General features: G+C 38.4%; 3 protein-coding genes across 4 annotated transcripts; all 3 read right to left on the reverse strand.

Annotated features, from left to right (window-relative positions):
• Nucleotides 1–77: 77 nt before the first annotated feature.
• On the reverse strand, nt 78–3,638 carry LOC103472747 (E3 ubiquitin-protein ligase TRIM38-like). The gene is made up of 7 exons (XM_008422576.3): nt 3,558–3,638; nt 2,342–2,838; nt 2,156–2,251; nt 1,185–1,412; nt 931–1,078; nt 827–853; nt 78–746 (listed from the first exon to the last, which is right to left on the reverse strand). The coding sequence occupies exons 2-7, from the start codon at nt 2,693–2,695 to the stop codon at nt 193–195; spliced, it is 1,407 nt and encodes a 468-aa protein (XP_008420798.1). The 5' UTR covers nt 2,696–2,838; nt 3,558–3,638; the 3' UTR covers nt 78–192.
• Nucleotides 3,639–5,309: 1,671 nt separating this feature from the next.
• Nucleotides 5,310–10,732, reverse strand: LOC103472775 (E3 ubiquitin-protein ligase TRIM21-like). Of its 2 annotated transcripts, none has more exons than XM_017307341.2 (7): nt 10,612–10,732; nt 8,404–8,972; nt 8,140–8,235; nt 7,166–7,399; nt 6,922–7,069; nt 6,814–6,840; nt 5,310–6,288 (listed from the first exon to the last, which is right to left on the reverse strand). In XM_017307341.2, exons 2-7 carry the CDS (start codon nt 8,968–8,970, stop codon nt 5,729–5,731), a joined length of 1,632 nt encoding a protein of 543 aa, XP_017162830.2. In that variant the 5' UTR covers nt 8,971–8,972; nt 10,612–10,732; the 3' UTR covers nt 5,310–5,728. The 2 variants fall into 2 exon arrangements, with proteins under 2 accessions (XP_017162830.2, XP_081456033.1); XM_081599907.1 differs by having other exon boundaries at nt 8,404–8,975.
• A 1,132-nt stretch (nt 10,733–11,864) lies between these two features.
• LOC103472776 (E3 ubiquitin-protein ligase TRIM21-like) lies at nt 11,865–18,522 on the reverse strand. The gene is made up of 6 exons (XM_008422610.3): nt 16,222–18,522; nt 15,959–16,054; nt 15,199–15,432; nt 14,956–15,103; nt 14,848–14,874; nt 11,865–14,338 (listed from the first exon to the last, which is right to left on the reverse strand). Exons 1-6 carry the CDS (start codon nt 16,573–16,575, stop codon nt 13,779–13,781), a joined length of 1,419 nt encoding a protein of 472 aa, XP_008420832.2. The 5' UTR covers nt 16,576–18,522; the 3' UTR covers nt 11,865–13,778.
• Nucleotides 18,523–18,779: the final 257 nt, after the last annotated feature.

Below are 18,779 nucleotides of genomic sequence, written 5' to 3' on the forward strand. Positions count from 1 at the left end.
TATATATATATATATATATATATATATATATATATATATAATTATATATATATAATTATATATATAAAATTATCTTTGTTAAACCTTTGTTAAAAATGCCCATATTGATAATTCAGACTTGACCTGAGTTAATGTGATGTGACAGGAGGTTGTGAAGTGAAGAAGTTGAAGCTGAACTAAGAATTGAGTCCATTAATCCATTTCTGAATGTTGACCGATAGAAATAACCAAAGCTTCAGAGTTCATCTCACCCTGTTTATAGTGTGGGCTGAAATACGGGTAGATCTCATTTCTGAATGAACACTCAGTGAAAGAGTAAATATGGGACCGAGTTGTCGCATTGTAAAAAGAGACCAAACCTTCCTCGTAGTCCACAAACACCCCCACCTTATTGGGTTTTCCTTCGAGGAAAAGACAGGTGGGTGGTGCTGTCATGGCGGCGTAGTTCTCCGCTTCATAATGTACCAGAACCCAGTAACCCTTATCTGGGCTCAGCGTCAGTTTCCCTTTACGGTCGGCGCTGCCTCTGGCTACACCTAGATCCCATCCGGTCTTGTTGTTGACCTCCACCTCCCAGTAAGCCTTCCCAGCTGTCAAGCTGTTGAGTCCCATGACGCTACCCAACACGTCGAATCTCTTTGGTGAATCAGCAACTTCCTGGTTTTCTCCTCCATCTCGTACTTCCTTTCCATCAGGTGAAAGTACCAGACGTCGGTGTGCGGTCTTTGGGTCCAGCTTTATGTCCACTGTTGAAACATTAGAAATAAGTTCATGATTTAAACCATAGCTTTATCGTGGGAAACATTAAGCTGGGTATATAACACACCTGTGAACTTTTCGAGTCTCTTCAGTTCTGTAAACAAGAGGACATGTTTTACTGAACAGTACTCTAACAGTTTCCACTTTCACCAACAAAAAGACACCTCTTACCAGTGGTGACCAGCTTCTCCAGCTCTTGCTGAATATCTTTAATCATAGCTGTTGTGGTTCCTCTCACGGAACCAAATGCCAGTGAAGTGTCAAGTTTTACATCAGTCCAGTTTTTCATATCATCCTGGATGGAAATTGACGGGTACCTCTGTAGAGAGTTGGAAGAAAACATACAAAGGAAACACAATCAAGATGAAAATGACTGTGTTGTCAATCACACTAATTCTCAAAAGCAAAGTTTCCAGACACTAGACCTGTAGGAAATGGATGTGATCCTCAAGTGCAGATATGTTGTCCAGTTCAGCGATCATCGTCTCAAGTCTGTTGATTTCAGCTTCCAATTCGTCTTTGAGTTCTTTCGCTTCTTTTTCAAGCACATGCCTCCTGTCTTGGAGCGGTTTCACTACTTTTGCATTGGCTGCCTCCACTATGGCAATCACAGCAGTGAACACTGCCTCAATGTCCCACCACTCAAGCTGCTCCTGAAAGTTAGTATAACCAGTCAATACTTTGTGATACGTGGTATTGAAGACGAATACTCTTTGCAAAAGCCAATTCTACCTCGACTCGAAAACCCTGAAGATTCTAAAGATGCAGCAAAAAATAGTTTCAAGCAGTCAGAGCTTTGGACATTAAGTCATAAATTTGAGTCCAAGTTGAAGATTTGTGTCATTTCATAGAAGGTGCTCTCAGGCTGAAAGGCACATGGAGCAAACTGATTTGCAGATTACCTAAGTATCACACCAGGCTTGTTTCTGTCACTCTGTTTCTATTCCAAACGCAGTGACATTCTGCTAAAGTATTCTGCTGAAGTTGAAAAAACACAATTTAGCAATAGTGATGTTTCCATTACGAGACGCACTTAAAATCACACATTAATGAATTTGACGTGACAAGTCATTAAAAAACATGCCGCGTCATCATCCTCATACCACTTCCTGTTGTCATCTTCTTATTTTCTGCCTGTAGTAACATCCGGTTGTTGATCACATGACTTGTATGGTGCAAAAAAAAAAGTGTTTCCATGACAGTTTGCACAATACAAAAACACTTGAGTTTTTTTTAATTGGCGTATTTCACTTAAGAGAATTAATTCCAATTTGCACAATTTTTAAATCAATGGAAACACAACTAGTGGCTCTGTAATTGCATATTTTAATGACCTGGTGTGATTGGGTGTCTCAGCAAGGATCCCAAACGTTGGCCTGTTTTGAGGCACATGTACCTTGCAACTCTTCAGAGCCTTGTTGATCTCCACCATCTTTGTTTTTCTCATCATGACTCTTTGTTGTAATGTCGTCTTGGTCCACTCAAGTTCAGCCTACAGGTACAGAGAGAGAACATTTTCAAAGATTAACATTTCTTTTCTTTCATAACAAATAAGACTAACAGAATCAGGAAGTTATGGTACCTTCTTGTTTTGGCATTCCTCTTCTGTCGAGACAACTTCCTCTTGACCTCCTTCGATACATCGAACACAGATGCACTTCTGCTGCTTCCTGCTGTACAGCTCCAGTGAGTGTCCATGAGTCAGGCAGGCCCTTGCATCCAAGTTCTTCACCGGTTCCACCAGCTTGTGGCCCTTCAGTCTTTTAGCTGAATAATGATTCTCCAAGTGGGGCGCACAATATGAGGTGAGACACACCAGGCAGGACTTCTCAGCCTTCAGCTTTGGTTCGGTGCAGATATCACAAGCAACTTCCCCGGCCGTGGGATACTCAAGGCTTTTTGTGCTCTTCATCTTTTGAGTTATATCTTTCAGCATAATATTGACATTAGGGATTTTCTCTCGATTCTTTGGGCAACGAACATGTATAGTTTAAACTGACCAGATGTAACGTTCTAGGCTCGTTCTGCAGGAGTCGCAAGTGTTGTGGTAGAGCTGTCCTTCAGAGGTGGACACCATGTCTGTTTAAAAAAAGGTTGCATAGTTAAAATAAAAAGTCTGTTCACCTTTTGGAATCGAATAGAAAGTTTCATCAGAAAACAATTGTTTCATCGATAATTCATTGAGTTTTGGAGAATTGCATACTTCACCAGTGTGCAACTCTCCAAAATCCAACAAGCAATTACTAAAAGAGCATCAAGTTGCCTCAGTTCAAAAGTGAACATTAATACCTTGGCTTTTCTTTCCTTGCCACAAAATGTTTTTTGAGAAAGGAATAATAATAGGAGTACTCACACTTAAGGTATTAAGTGTGAGTAATTCTTTTTACATTATCAAATCATCTGATCTTTTATGTGCAGGATCAGTTGTGTATGTGATTTTTATTTTTTTATCAAACTTCTAAATTCACTTTTTAAATCCAAAACAGTCATTTCCTAAAAATAACAATTCTATGTATCTTAAACTAGAATCCTAAACCTCATGACAGTTTATTATGTTAAACCTGTCATGGTGGTAAACCTGTTGTGTGAATTGCCCTTGATGGAGAGAGAACAATCATAGGGTTACTAGTTCATGACTGAGAAGAATTGCCCAACTACTGACATGCTGCCTTGCACTGTAAAATCAACACTCACTGCTAAAAATGTGGGACAGAGTATCAGTGTTAATCATATCCTTACAAGAAGCAAACACAACAGACTGATATGTGCGTAAATACTGCAGATCCAAAGACTTTTACCTTTTGGATGCAACTTTTGGACTTCCTCCATGCGTGGGTCTCATTTCTGATCAAAAGTCCAGCCGGTGACTTTTATTGAGAGAGCAAGGCTGGTACAAAAATAAATACTAAAATTATCTGTTTGCACATGGTGGGGCGTGTTGCATGTTGAGCCACAGATAAGACTCTGTGGGAGGAACTGATGGGCTCCAGAATGAGGGTTCATGTTTACAGAGTGTGTGCTGATTAATAGTGACACCTGTTTGACTTTAAAACTAGTTGTAAAGCTTCATTAATCATGTTCAAGCCAAAAAAAGAAGGTGAAACACCTATATTGACAAAAACAGCATCAAAGTTACATTTTTTATTTCTCACTGAGCTATACAGCTTAATCACAGCATTCAATCCAAGTTTGTCACTTTAATAACACTTTTTGTTTTTAAATACCTGAGTCTTTCGTTTTAAGTAGGTGTTGACAGCATTAAAGATAATTAAAGTTTAAAAAAGGAATATCATGAGCATGGCTAAAGAAGTGCTAGGCTAAAAATTTGAAATATTCCTTAAAACAATATTTTTTTTTTAGATTGTTTACTTGTTCTGCTGGGTAATTAACTTCTTGCAAATATTTTTGAATTTTAATGGAAATAGTCATGAAAATTACAAAATAAGTGTGGAAAAAAAAAAACTCCAGAAATGTTTATGTGCTACGATTAGCACAGAAAGCTAAAAGTAGTCATAGGCCTCTGCACCGTTGTTGTAATGTCTTTAAAAAACAAACTAAGTAAATCGTAGGTTTTTTTTTCATCCCAAACCGTGTCTTTGTAAAACATCAGTGTGGATCAAATATTAGTTGTACTGCACACTGATCAGATCTGGATGTAAGAGTTATCCAACTGCTTTTCAAAGTGACTGACAATCACGCCATCATACTGTATTTGATTTCATTGCATTTTTAAACAGTGCTAGACAGCTTGGACATGTTGCACCTGGCCAATGACTGCACACATTTTTCTAAAAACCCCAAACAATAAACATTTCTTCCTTATTTCCTGTGCAAATGTACTAATAAATGAGAATTCCCATGACTGCTACTGATCTGGGTAAATGCACCTCAGACCACAGAATAAAACATTAACTTTGTTTTCTTGCTTTGGCTTTGTGTAAGGCAAGCCACACTTAGAATATGACCAAGAATTGCCCGTGTTTCTAAAATTTAACAGAATTTGCAGGAATTCTGTTGTCAGCTGGACCTGCACTGCTGTGTGTTTCTTCTTTTTCATCACTTTGAATTTCTGTTTGCTTGGCCTATCAGTCAATGCAGTAGTTTCTATCAGGGGCAAGACTTTGGGTAGAGTCTTGCTTATCTCCTTTAATAACAAAATAAAATAAAACAAACATATTTCATCTGAAATGCATCTCACCAATATCAATACATTTTAATATTTAAGTTTCGTTTATCATCAGACAGTAAAGAAACCAAAATTCAACAAAAAAACAAATTTCAACAGGGAATCTGAAACTAATGTATCGATCTTACCACACTAGTGTCGATCTGATTCTGATACTGACTTGGTATCGATATTATCAATATTTTGGGTGAGCCGCCCACCTCTACTGTAAAAACACAATGTTTTAAATCAAACCGAAAAGCAGGAAGTTGCTTTGAGTGATTTTACTTTTCTCAGCGATTACAATCTGTCATTTGAACCATATAACTTGCATAATATCACAATCAAGTTTCAGCAAATGTTATATAAAGCTGTACTGAATCTGTTAGTTTTATAAATTTTTATTTTGAATATTTTTCAGATTAAAAAAGCTTAGTTACAAAAAAAACAAAAGTACATCCAATTACTTTCAGTGGTTTACATACAAGAGCTAACAATGGTTTGTGTTGAGTAGGAAAGGATGAAAGTAGGCATGGTTTAGCATAAGCTAGTTACCATCTGGCTGTGTGTCCTGATTTAAAAATTGTTTTACTAGCTTAGCCGGTTTTATTGAAAACTTGAAACATGTAAGTGGTTTTGAGTGTAAAGGCAAACATTTCTTGCTTAATTTGACAAAAACAAAAGTCCCCATTAATTTCTTTGTGGCAGTTTATCATGATTTTTTTCCCCCAGCTGAACAAATCCAAGTTTTGAAATCACGAACATCCACTGGGATGGTTAAACACAAATGGAAGCCAAACGCTTTCATTCTTCATCAAATTCAAAGTAATTTTCAGTAGAAATAACCAGAGCCTCAGAGTTCATCTCTTCCTGTTTCACATGTGGACTGAAATACGGGTGGAGCTCGTCTTTGAACAAACACTCTGTGAACGAGTAGATGTGAGACTTCGCTGTTACATCGTAAAAAGAGACCAAACATTCCTCGTAGTCCACAAACACCCCGACCTTATCGGGTTTCCCCTTAAGGGAAACACGGGTGGGTGGTGCTGTCATGGCGGCGTAGTTCTCCGCTTCATAATGTACCAGAACCCAGTAACCTTCATCTGGGCTCAGCGTCAGTTTCCCTTTACGGTTGGCGCTGCCTCTGGCTACCCCTAGATCCCATCCGGTCTTGTTGTTGACCTCCACCTCCCAGTAAGCCTTCTCAGAAGTCAAGCTGTTGAGTCCCATGACGCTACCCAACTCATCAAATCTCTTCAGTGAATCAGCCACTTCCTGGTTTTCTCCTCCATCTCGTACTTCCTTTCCATCAGGTGAAAGTACCAGACGTCGGTGTGCGGTCTCTGGGTCCAGCTTTACGTTCACTGTTGAGATCCAATTGAAAATATGTTATCAGCTCAGTAGTTGCATTTCCATTACAAATGTGCACAAAACTTTAACATTTAAAACCCTCCTGTTGTCCTCGGGTCAAAATGACCGAGATTTGTATGTGTTTTTCCTATACACAGAAAATGAGGACAACAGGGTAAAAAAAATAAAATAAAATTCACAACTGTGGTGTTTCCACTTATTTATAAACACAATTATAAATAAGTTTGTTCAAACAATAAGTCATTAAAAACTTCCTCCAACTATTTCCTGACATCTTCTTCATGGTTTTTGCCAGTGGCAACTTCTGGTCATTGATTTGACTTTTGTGATGCCATTGCAGTTTTGCAAAATAAGCACATTTCACAAAACTGTTTTGAAATTACCATGTTTCCATTAAGTAAATTTATTTTCCAATTGTCAAATCATGCAATTAAACAGTCAATGGAAACGCAGATATTGTCATTATTTCCGAGACACTTTTAGAGAAAAAAAAAAAATCTCAAACATGTTAGACGTACCTGAAAATGTTGGAAGTCTTTTGAGTTCTGCAAAGAGGAAAACAAGTTTTTCATCAACGTTAGCAATTTTTGTTATTATTACTGTCCCATCATAAAGTCAACTCTTACCAATAGCATCTAGCTTCTCCAGCTCCTGCTGAATTTGTTTGACCATCGTTGTTGTAGTTTCTCTCATGGAGCCAAAAGACAGGGTGGTGTCAAGTTCAACATCCGTCCAGTCAGTCATGTTATCCTGATCTGACAGAGATGGGTATCTCTGGATAGACGCACATAAAAAAAACAGATTTTTAACATGAATCATTGATAATGACTTCGCAAACCAGTTTAGAATCTAAAGTGATTTTCCTCTGACCTGTAAGAAAAGTATGTGATCTTCAAGTGATGAGATGTCGTCTAGTTCTGAGATCGTTTTCTCAATTTTGTTGATTTCCTCTTCCAGTTTATCGTTCAGGTCTTTTGCTTCTGTTTCCATCACCTCCCTTCTGCTCTCTAGTGGCTTGAGAGCTTTCTTCTGGGCCGTCTCCACAATGGCAATCAGCGCTGTGAAAACTGCTTCGATATCCCACCACTCGTTTTCAATCAGGTCCTGGAAACGAGAAAAATGATTTTAAAAGCTGCTTTTAACTCATCTTTTTTCACTATTATCTGCCAGTGCTTTTCTATGGCATTTGTTGCTTTTAGTAAATACTGTTCCAGGGTTGCAATTTCTACGTATCTGGGGTCTCATTTATAAAACGCTGCGTAGGATCGATAGCAAAATGTACGTATGCACAAGGATAAAAGTGGTGTTCACCAAAACATGGTTGAATGTGGGCGTGCATTCAGAGGGCAGACCATGACAGAACCTTGCGCGCAAACATTGAGGTGAAGCTGTGATTTATAAAGGGGAAGTTGCTTTCTACTGAGGATGTGCATGGTTTTGCAAAAATCTCAATTTTTCTTTTTTTCTTTCGGCATATGGCATTCGTTGACTTTTTGAGCAAAATGAATAACTTTGGCCTTTATGAAAACCTCTGGGTTTTCCTCAGACCTGCTTTGTCTACATCTAATACAAAATTAGCCAAAATGTTTTATTTAGTATTTAGGCTAATGATAAATCTCAGTATGTTCCGACTGAGTGGTAAACTTAAATAAATGTGACACAGTCTAAAATAAAGCTAATTCTGTCTGACATTTCAGCTGTGGAGAAGAGTTAGTAGTAGATCCTTGATTGAAGATTCCTACTCAAGCAGGTTTGACCTTGGTGCTGGTCCTTCAGTTTTAGCCGACAGACTCGTATGATTGGATGATCCGTCCAGGATCAAACACGTTGGCTCCTCTACCTACCTTGCAATCCCTTAGAGCTTTGTTTATCTCATTCATCTTCATCTTTCTTATTTCAATTCTGTCTTCTAAGTCTTTCTTGGTGTTCTCAAGTTCAGTCTGTAAAAGACAACAAGCAGGCATAATTTAAACATTTCAACCTACATTTGCTACAGTTTAGCTACTGTTCAACAGTAGCTTGTGTCTCTTAAACTTTCTTTAGCAAACCAATGAAAGATTTAAAAAAGTAAAAGGTAACTGATGAATGAATCTGGAAGCTTAGATCACCTTCTTCTTGAGCCATTCCTCTTCTGTGGAGACGACTTCATCCTGACCTCCTTCCATACATCGAACACAGATGCTCCTCTGCTGATTCCTGCTGTACAGCTCAAGCGGGCGTCCGTGGACTAGGCAGGCCCTTTCATCCAAGTTCTCCAACGGTTCCACCAGCTTGTGGCCCCTCAGCCTTGGAGTCGAATGGTTCTCCAAGTGGTCAGGGCAATACGAGGCGAGACACACAAGGCAGGACTTGGCCGCCTTCTGTTTCGGCTCCCTGCAGACGTCACAGGGAACCTCCCCCGGCGCCCCAGAACTCCTGTTGCTAATCGTGTTTTTCATCTGCGTGGCGATGTCTCTTAGCACAATGCTAACGTCTGGAGATTTGTTGAGATGTTTTTTGCAAAGCGGACACATGTCGTTCACCCGATATGGAGAGATGCTGAGCTCTAGGCACGTCCTGCAGAAAGAGTGACCACAAGGCGTCGTGACCGGATTGGAAAATATGTCCATGCAGATGGAGCAGGTTAGATTCTTCTCCAGCGTGGCGTCACTGGTTGGGACAGCGACGGCGGCCATGTCTGCTTAAAGAAAACATCTCTTAAATTAAATCTTCCTAACATTTAAAATCTTTTTAAATTACATTTTTGTTTTTGCTCATGAAAAACTATCTCAGATATTTACAGAAAAGATTAGCTACTAAAGTTAGGAGGGATCCAAGAGCAGTATATTGGTGTAACAGTTTATTAAATGACGATATGTAAAACTCATACTTTTTATATCTCGGTATAACAAAATTTTCATCACAGAAAAACCTAAATATGGTCTTGTTTTAAATGAGAAAATGTTTAATAGTAAAACAACACCTTGGGGGATGTTTAAGTGCCGTCTGGAACGATGGTTCTCAAACCTTACACAAAATAAAAATGGTCTTGAAGTCTTGGTTAAGCGTATGGTCACTTTTAACGAGTCGGTTAAAAAGTGGTGCAATGACAACACAGACTGCAACAACAACCAGCTTATTGGTCAACAGTGGTGGGCACACTTCAGCTAATGCACTAGTTTTTTTCTTTGTTATTTCTAAGTCTTGCCACACACGCTCAAGGTTTCACTCTGGACTTTGACTAGACCATTTTAACACATTAGTATATTTAGATTTAACAATTTCATTGCAGCTCTGGATGTATGTTTAGAGTGGTAGTAATAATACAAGAAAGGGAACTTCCAATCCTGTTTTGTGTGTTGCTGCTGAAGAAAATCATTCCCACAGTATGACACTGCCACCACCGAGTTCAGGGAAAGTTTTCTTCCAATATGTTTCAGTGTCCTCAATAAAGCTCTATGGAAAAGTGGGTTAGGGTTAGAAAATGTATAGAAAATTTCATTTATAATGTGACAAAATGTAGAAAAATCCAACTGGTGTGTAAATCTAATTTTTCATGTTATTCTTTTCAGCAGTTTGATTAATAAACTGACTTGTCTGAAATGTTTACTAACCAAGATTGAATTGGAATACATGCAGTTAGATTAGATTGGGTTTTATTAACTGTACATTTCTGTATACACACTATACAAACTGCATTGAATTTCTCCTGTATTAAAGCTTTCATATTTTAAATCATTAATAATTACCAACGTGCTGCATGAAAGCACTGAGAGCAGACAGCAGCCTGAAAAACTGTGGAACTGTCAGTAAGTGTAAACAAATGAGGTTCAAAGGTCACTGATAGACAGACTGTGCTGTTGTACAACTTTTTATGATATTTCGTGCACTTAGCTTGTGATGTATGCTCAGCTGTCTGTTAGCACATAGAGGACATGTTGTTATGCACGGGTGGGTGTTACAGTTCAGAAAATGAACTGTTCCTGGACTCTATTTTATATTTGAAATTCACAATTCATTTTTTTTTACTTTGTTTAGGAGACAAATTACTTAATTTTCAACAAATTACAAAAAAGTGTTACAATTTGCCATTACTTCGTACAAGCCGATGAAAGTGACTGTCTAAATTAACACACTTCAAGCTCTCATGTGTGTCACTGTATGGTTTTACAGTGACACACTGTAAAACCAGAGTGTTTGTCACTCCCATTGTTAAATCATAAAACCGAGTTATAAAAGCATGCAGAATTTTCTGCTTTAAATCAAAATCATCCCCACAGTATGACACTGGTTTATGGTTTATGACGAAAAATATTGCATTTTGAGCAGAAATTTACCTTCAGGTTGTGGAGCGCTCCCTCTGCTCACAGGTTCCTTTGCCTACTAACACCTAGTGAGTGTGTGTGTCCTTCCCTGTGGACTTCCTCCCTGTGTTAAGTTTCATTTCTGATCAGAAGTACAAACAGGCACCTCCTTTATTCACAGGAAAGAGGCTGGCACTCAGCAAATTCATTTATTTGCATGTGGCTGGGGCGTGTTGGATGTTGTGCAACAGATCAAATCCCTTCATTTGCCCAGAGGTTTTTCACTGGATGTAGAAGGAAGTTTTATGTTTTGAAGTCGTCTCTGTTGTTCAGTGTGAATGAAGCTTGTTTGACTGGAAAACCCAAAGAGTTCAGAGTGTTTGTAAAGTTTCATCTTTCATTTCTGTTCCAAAAGAGAAAAAGGGAGGGGAGAAAAGCTATTGTTTGTGTGTTTTCTATGGGACCTCTTATTGTTTCAGTTATGTATGTGTTGGTCTAATTTTTGAAAGAATAAAAAGTGCACACAAACGTATACAAATGTACCACAAATAAATACACTCCCAATATCTACATTGCTGGAAAACAGACAACTGATTGCAAAAATGTTACCATTTAAAACTAACTAGAACTGTTCTATGTGGCCCCAAACTATATTTGCGTATTGAAATGGTGACATTCATTTACATACAGCAATGTTCAGCAGATCAGGTGAAAGTGACTGAAGGAACCAGCACTGATAGCATAGCGTAAGTTTATGGTACAACCAGTCAACATGTTGATCCAGTAGCCATAAAGCATGACTGAAACACTTCTTAATAAATGCAAAAATGTATGACAGTCAACCTCACAGATAATACACAATACACATTGTGCTCACATTGTTCTTGCAAGGCTTAGGCAAAAAATATAACAACCTCTTAATAGTTGTTATAGCAACATTTACAATGTGTATAACTTGCTTCTGTGCTAATAGTGGAGCTAATCTTTAATTTACCCCATTAACATTTTTAACTTTTACAGATAAATTCTAAAGAACTAATTTACTTGGCATCTTTACGGACTTTCAGTTGAATAAAGTTCAACATCTGTGTTGAAGTTTTGGCTATTGACTGTTAACAGAATTGTGTAGTGACTAGTTACATTTACACAAGTAATGTTTTACAATGCTTAAAAATCTAAATCAGCATATAAATACCAGCAATTAAATACAAAGCAGAATAGCAGATATAGTACCATGATATAAAAAATAGTGTACATACAAATCCAAGTTTTAAAATCACTCCCATCCACTAGAATGGTGTGGCGAGGGTCTATTATGACTTGAACAAACAAGAATGATTGACGAAGGCCGGAGATCATTTCAGTGAATTTATTGTGCTTTTCTTCAGGTGAACAAAGAGGAGAAGTGCAGAATATATACAAAGGACATCCAAGGCAGGTTAAAAACAGACAACCAGCAGTACCTTCAGTGCAAAAGTCCATCACCTTCAGTGTGACTAATCAGGAGTCCAACCACAGACTGACTCCCTCTGGCCCAAAGCCCTGCTTTTAAAGCCACAGGCTCCGCCCACAGAAAGACCAAACAAGCAGAAACAACTAATCAATTACTTCTAACTCAAGTAAACTCTTAAAATCTACAAGGTAGTAATAAATAATAATAAAGAGGGGGGGAAAAAAAAGAAAAAATATAAATAAATAAACTTGAGATCAGAAATACAATGGACCTACCAAGCTCCGCCCAGAAACGCCCTCTAAAATCCCACGTGACTGCATGTCTCACAAACAAAGCCTCACAGTGCTTAGATTCTATGTAAACATGGCGTCTTTCATTTCGACTGACTCTCTGCAGAGTATTTCTGAGTCGATTAGTGTAGCATTTCTGCCAGATTTTCAAAAAATATCAGCCACGACCATGGACAGGGGAACCAACAAGTTCATGTCATCTTTTTTGGACGACATCAAGGTGTTTGAGCCACGCGATGCCTCCAACATTATCCGCGTCAGAGCGAAAAGCTACCGGTCGTTGAGGAAAACAGCAGATCCTCACACCCTCAGCATAAATATAGCTGTGGACAAGATCACTGATGGCTAATGTTCTTGCAAGGCTGGGTAAGTCGGCCATTCATGGTTTTGAGGGTTTCTTTTGAAATCACTGATTTCTGTTGTTGGCAAATGTTTGAGCGTGCCTAGGCCTGATACACGGTACTCGGAGGCTAACACGATTAGCGTGGCTAACACGATTACAGTTTAGTAAAAAGTCTTTTCAGGTAAAATAAAATCTTCAATGTATGTCAAGTACGGTATTCATTGCATATTGATCTGTTCAGCTAACGTAAGACTAACAGTCAGGCTTCAAGGTGTAGAAGTTGTATCGGTACTGCCATTATGCTGTACTTGGCTAAAAGGTTTTCATAATGAATGTGTTTATTATTGACACAAAGAAAGCAAAGCAATAATACTTAAACCAGCGCACACTCCTTTGTTCTTATTGATCCTACGAAGGTTGAGCTGCAAATGCGGTCGAGCTTCAAATGCGGTCGTGCACAAGCTTTGATCCAAGCAAGGCTTTCCATTTCAGATTTTGGATATCTGTGAATTTTAGTTCCACAAATACGATCAGGATACCTGACATCGCCTGTACAGATACCCCACTGACGGTGGAGAACCATTCTTTTTCGAGTCCTGACGCAAAAACTTTCTGCTGTCTGCTAGTCCACAATGTACATTAGCATGAGTTTACTACTGTAGCTTGTGTTTGTGAGACAGTCACGCATGTGGTAGCTGCGCTGTGATGTAAAATGGGCATTAGCCAATGATATGCGGCCCCTGTGGTAAGGACCATACACAATTTAATAGAAAACACTCAATACGTTCTGATGACATCACTACGTCATCATGCGACTCCATCCTGGCGCCATAATCCAGAAACGGCCCTGCTTGAAAATAGAACCAGGAAAATGTTTGAAGCTGAAAACAAGTTAGGATGGATATGATAACTGAAGCAGGGACACCGCGTGTGCACCCACAATGAACCGCGTCAGTTTGAGCTACAACAAAGTGTAAGTTAGCGGTTATGTATATGTTTGTGTGTATGTGTGTGAGGGCGTGCTCGCATGCTGACACGGACTGTATAACTAAGTCACAGCTCGTGACGACTCCTCCGTCACAAATGGTTAAACACAAATGGAAACCAAACACTTTCATTCTTCATCAAATTCAAAGTAATTTCCTGTAGAAATAACCAGAGCTTCAGAGTTCATCTCTTCCTGTTTCACATGTGGGCTGAAATACGGGTGGAGCTCATCTTTGAACAAACACTCTGTGAACGAGTAGATGTGAGACTTCGCTGTTACATCGTAGAAGGACAAGAGACCTTCCTCGTAGTCCACAAACACCCCGACCTTATTGGGTTTCCCTTCAAAGGAAACACGGGTGGGTGGTGCTGTCATGGCGGCGTAGTTCTCCGCTTCATAATGTACCAGAACCCAGTAACCGTTATCTGGGCTCATTAACAGTTGCCCTCTACGGTTGGCGCTGCCTCTGGCTACGCCTAGATCCCATCCGGTCTTGTTGTTGACCTCCACCTCCCAGTAAGCCTTCCCAGTAGTCAAGCTGTTGAGTCCCAGGACGCTACCCAACACATCGAATCTTTTTGGTGAATCAGCAACTTCATGGTTTTCTCCTCCATCTCGTACTTCCTTTCCATCAGGTGAAAGTACAAGGCATTGGTGTGCTGTCTCTGGGTCCAGCTTTACGTTCACTGTTGAGATCCAATTGAAAATATGTTATAAGCTCACATTACAAATGCGCACAAAACTTTAATATTCTATTAATGTAAAACAAAAAGCACAATTTAAGTGTGGTGTTTCCATTAAATAAGAAGCACAATTAAAATCACATGTGAATAAGTCTGTTCACACAATAAGTCATTAAAGACTTCCTCCAACTACTTCCTGTCGACTTCTTCTTCAGTGTTTTTGCCAGTGGTAAATTACAGTCGTTGATCTCAATTGTGTGATACCAAAAAAAACAAGGTGTTTCCATTGCAATTTTGTAATATAAGCCAATTTTATGACTAAAGAAACACCTTATCTTAGTGCCAAAACCTTTTTATCGACAAACATTTTTGTCTGAAATTGGCGTGTTTCAATTAAGCAAATTTATTTTCAAAATGTCATATCATGCAATTAAACAGTCAATGGAAACGCAGATATTGTCATTATTTTTGAAACACCTTTAGAGAAAAAATCTCAAACATGTTATACGTACCTGAAAATGTTGGAAGTCTTTTGAGCTCTGCAAAGAGGAAAAAAAGTTTTTCATCAACGTTAGCAATTTTTGTTATTATTACTGTCCCATCATAAAGTCAACTCTTACCAATAGCATCCAGCTTCTTCAGCTCCTGCTGAATTTGTTTGACCATCGTTGTTGTAGTTTCTCTCATGGAGCCAAAAGACAGGGTGGTGTCAAGTTCAACACCTGTCCAGTCAGTCATGTCATCCTGATCTGACAGAGATTGGTATCTCTGAACAAACACAAAAAAAAATAAAAATTTTTAACATGAATCATTGATAATGACTTTGCAAACCAGTTTACAATCTAAAGTGATTTTCCTCTGACCTGTAAGAAAAGTATGTGATCTTCAAGTGATGAGATGTCGTCTAGTTCTGAGATCGTTTTCTCAATTTTGTTGATTTCGTCTTCCAGTTTATCGTTCAGGTCTTTTGCTTCTGTTTCCATCACCTCCCTTCTGCTCTCTAGTGGCTTGAGAGCTTTCTTCTGGGCTGCCTCCACAATGGCAATCAGAGCTGTGAAAACCGCTTCGATATCCCACCACTCGTTATCAATCAGGTCCTGGAAACGAGAAAAATGATTTTAAAAGCTGCTTTTAATTAATCATTTTTGACTCAATATTATATATTGTGTGCCATATGATGTGTGGCATTATATCATATCCCAGTTGCACCATCATCTACAAAGCTTTTCTTTGGCATTCATTGCTTTTAGTAAATAATATTCCAGCGATGCATTTTCATTTATAAAACAGCAAAATGTACGCACGCCCAAAAACCCAAATGGCGCACTGCAAAAAAAAGGTTGAATGTGGGCGTGCAGAGGGTAGAACGTGGCAGAACCTTGTGTGCAAACATTGAAGTGAAGCTGTGATTTATAAAGAAATAAATTGCTATCTAGTGAGCATGGTCATGGTTTTATAAATCTCAATTTTAAATTTTCTTGGCATACGCAATTTGTTGGGTTTTTGAGCAAAATGAATAATTTTGGCCTAAACTGTATGTAAACCTCTGGTTTCTTTTTAGTTGACAGACTCGTATGATTGGATGATCCGTCCAGGATCAAACACGTTGGCTCCTCTACCTACCTTGCAATCCCTTAGAGCTTTGTTTATCTCATCCATCTTCATCTTTCTTATTTCAATTCTGACTTCTAAGTCTTTCTTTGTGTTCTCAAGTTCAGTCTGTAAAAGACAACAAGCAGGCATAAGTTAAACGTTTCAGCCTTTATTTGCTACAACTTAGCTACTGTTCAACAGTAGCTTGTGTCTCTTAAACTTTCTTTAGCAAACAATGAAAGATTTAAAAAAGTAAAAGGTTACTGATGAATGAATCTGGAAGCTTAGATCACCTTCTTCTTGAGCCATTCCTCTTCTGTGGAGACGACTTCATTCTGACCTCCTTCCATACATCGAACACAGATGCTCCTCTGCTGATTCCTGCTGTACAGCTCAAGCGGACGTCCGTGGACTAGGCAGGCCCTTTCATCCAAGTTCTCCACCGGTTCCACTAGCTTGTGGCCCCTCAGCCTTGGAGTCGAATGGTTCTCCAAGTGGTCAGGGCAATACGAGGCGAGACACACAAGGCAGGACTTGGCCGCCTTCTGCTTCGGCTCCCTGCAGACGTCACAGGGAACCTCCCCCGGCGCCCCAGAACTCCTGTTGCTAATCATGGAGTCACTGGTTGGGGCATAGGTGGCGGCCATGTCTGCTTATAGAATCTCAGTTAAGTTAAAGCTTCCTGACATTTAAAATCTTTTTAAATTACATTTTTGTTTTTGCTAATGAAAAACTACCTCATATCTACAGAAGAGTTTAGCTGCAAAAGTTGGGGAAAATGTATAGGAACAGTATCTTGGTAAAGCAGTTTCTCGTTATGAAAAAATTATGAGATGTAAAACTAGCATTTTTGCTAGCTTTGAAAATCTTTAGCAAACTTAGCTTCCCCTAAATTACTTTTTATGGTAGGTGTGCAATACCTAATTTAACCCTTTTCAGGACTTAGTGCTTTAGAATGAGTCATATTGAATGCCATGTTGTTGTGGTGTTTTATCTTTTGTGTAATTAATGTTTATGATTATAAGATTTAGTTATAATAAATCTTATATAAGATTTAATATTGTTTTTTATAATATTGTTTTTGTTGTTTATCTTTTACAACATTTCAAAAATGCTGATGGTTTCTGTTTACTATTTTGGGTATTTTCGTTAATTTCTGAAAAAGACTCCAAACTTTCATATTCAAACCCAAACTTTGGAAGCTACTGGTGTAGAAGAATCAGAGTGAGAAGGAGAGAGATCTTTATGTCTTTTTCATAATATTTTACAAGAATGTATTTCCACTCGAGTGACAAAGTAAAACTTGTCATAAAATTTTACATCTGTTGGCCTTTTCTACCAACAACAGTTGACTTTATAAAAAGTCTCTTTTTGAATATTGGTTTCAACAAATGTATATCCTCATTTTTAAATCATACCCTTAAGAAAGCTCATACACTCACTGTTAAGTACTAGTAAGGCTGAGCTTACTAGTACTGGGTTGAACCCCCTTTTGCCTCCAGAACTGCCTTAATCCTTTGTGGCATATATTCAACTAGCTACTGGAAACCTTCCTCAGGGAATCTGGTCCATATTGACAACGTCCAGTCCTGTTTTATGTGTTGCTGCTGAAGAAAATCATTCCCACAGTATGACACTGCCACCACCAAGTTCAGGGAAAGTTTTCTTCCAATATGTTTCAGAGTCCTCAATAAAGCTCTATGGAAAACTGGGTTAGGGTTAGAAAATGTATAGAAAATTTAATTTGTGACAGGACAAAATGTAGAAAAATTCAACCGGTGTGTAAAATTAAATTTTTCTTCAGTTATTAAAAAACTGACTTGCCTGCAATATTTACTAACCAAGATTGAATTGGGATACATGCAATTAGATTTGATTGAATTTTATTAACTGTATATTTCGGTATACAAATTATACATCAACTGCATTGAATTTCTCCTTTATTAAATGTTGAATTTTTAATCATTAATAACTACCAACATGCTGTATGAAAGCACTGTTTGCGTGTGAGTAGGTACGGGGGCCTGACAAACCTAAAATGTTAATAAGCATAAACAAATGAGATTCAAATGAGGTCACTAATAGAATGGGTAGCCGTGACAACACAGAGACTCAATTAACACCAAAACACACACAAAACCCCACATCCCTACAATTAATTAATTTTCAGCAAATTGCAAAAAACTATTACAATTTGCCATTACTTCCTACAAGCTGATGAAAGTGTCTGTGTAAACTAACACACTTCAAGCTCTCATGCATTATGGTTTTACAGTGACACATTGTAAAACCAGAGTGTTTGTCACTCCCATTGTTTGATCATAAGACCGAGTTATAAAAGCATGCAGAATTTTCTGCTGTAAATCAAAGGTTTATAATGAAAAATATTGCATTTAGAGCAGAAATTTACCTCCAGGTTGTGGAGCGTTCCCTCTGCTCACAGGTTCCTTTGCCTACTCCCACCTAGTGAGTGTGTGTGTGTCCTTCCCTGTGGACTTCCTCCCTGTGTTAAGTTTCATTTCTGATCAAAAGTACAAACAGGCACCTCCTTTATTCACAGGAGGGAGGCTGGCACTCAGCAATATCATTTATTTGCATGTGGCTGATTGATGTTGGCATTATTGCTGATTTTGACTGATATTTAATATCATATTTAAAGTGTTGAATTGAATAAAACTAATAATTATAGGCTATTTAGAAGTAAAATTTTAAACTTATATTTCAGCTGAAGTGTGCCCTTGCGATCATTTGCGGTACTGGGAATAATTTTGTGTCTCCTCCAACTGCAGTTCAAGAATGTCTCATGCAAATGGGCACTTTTAAAAAAATTATGAGATTTTTTTTTCTTTCA

The sequence above is a fragment of the Poecilia reticulata genome, chromosome 18 (genome assembly GCF_904066995.2).
Source record: "Poecilia reticulata chromosome 18, P_reticulata-male-v2, whole genome shotgun sequence".
NCBI lineage: Eukaryota > Metazoa > Chordata > Actinopteri > Cyprinodontiformes > Poeciliidae > Poecilia > Poecilia reticulata.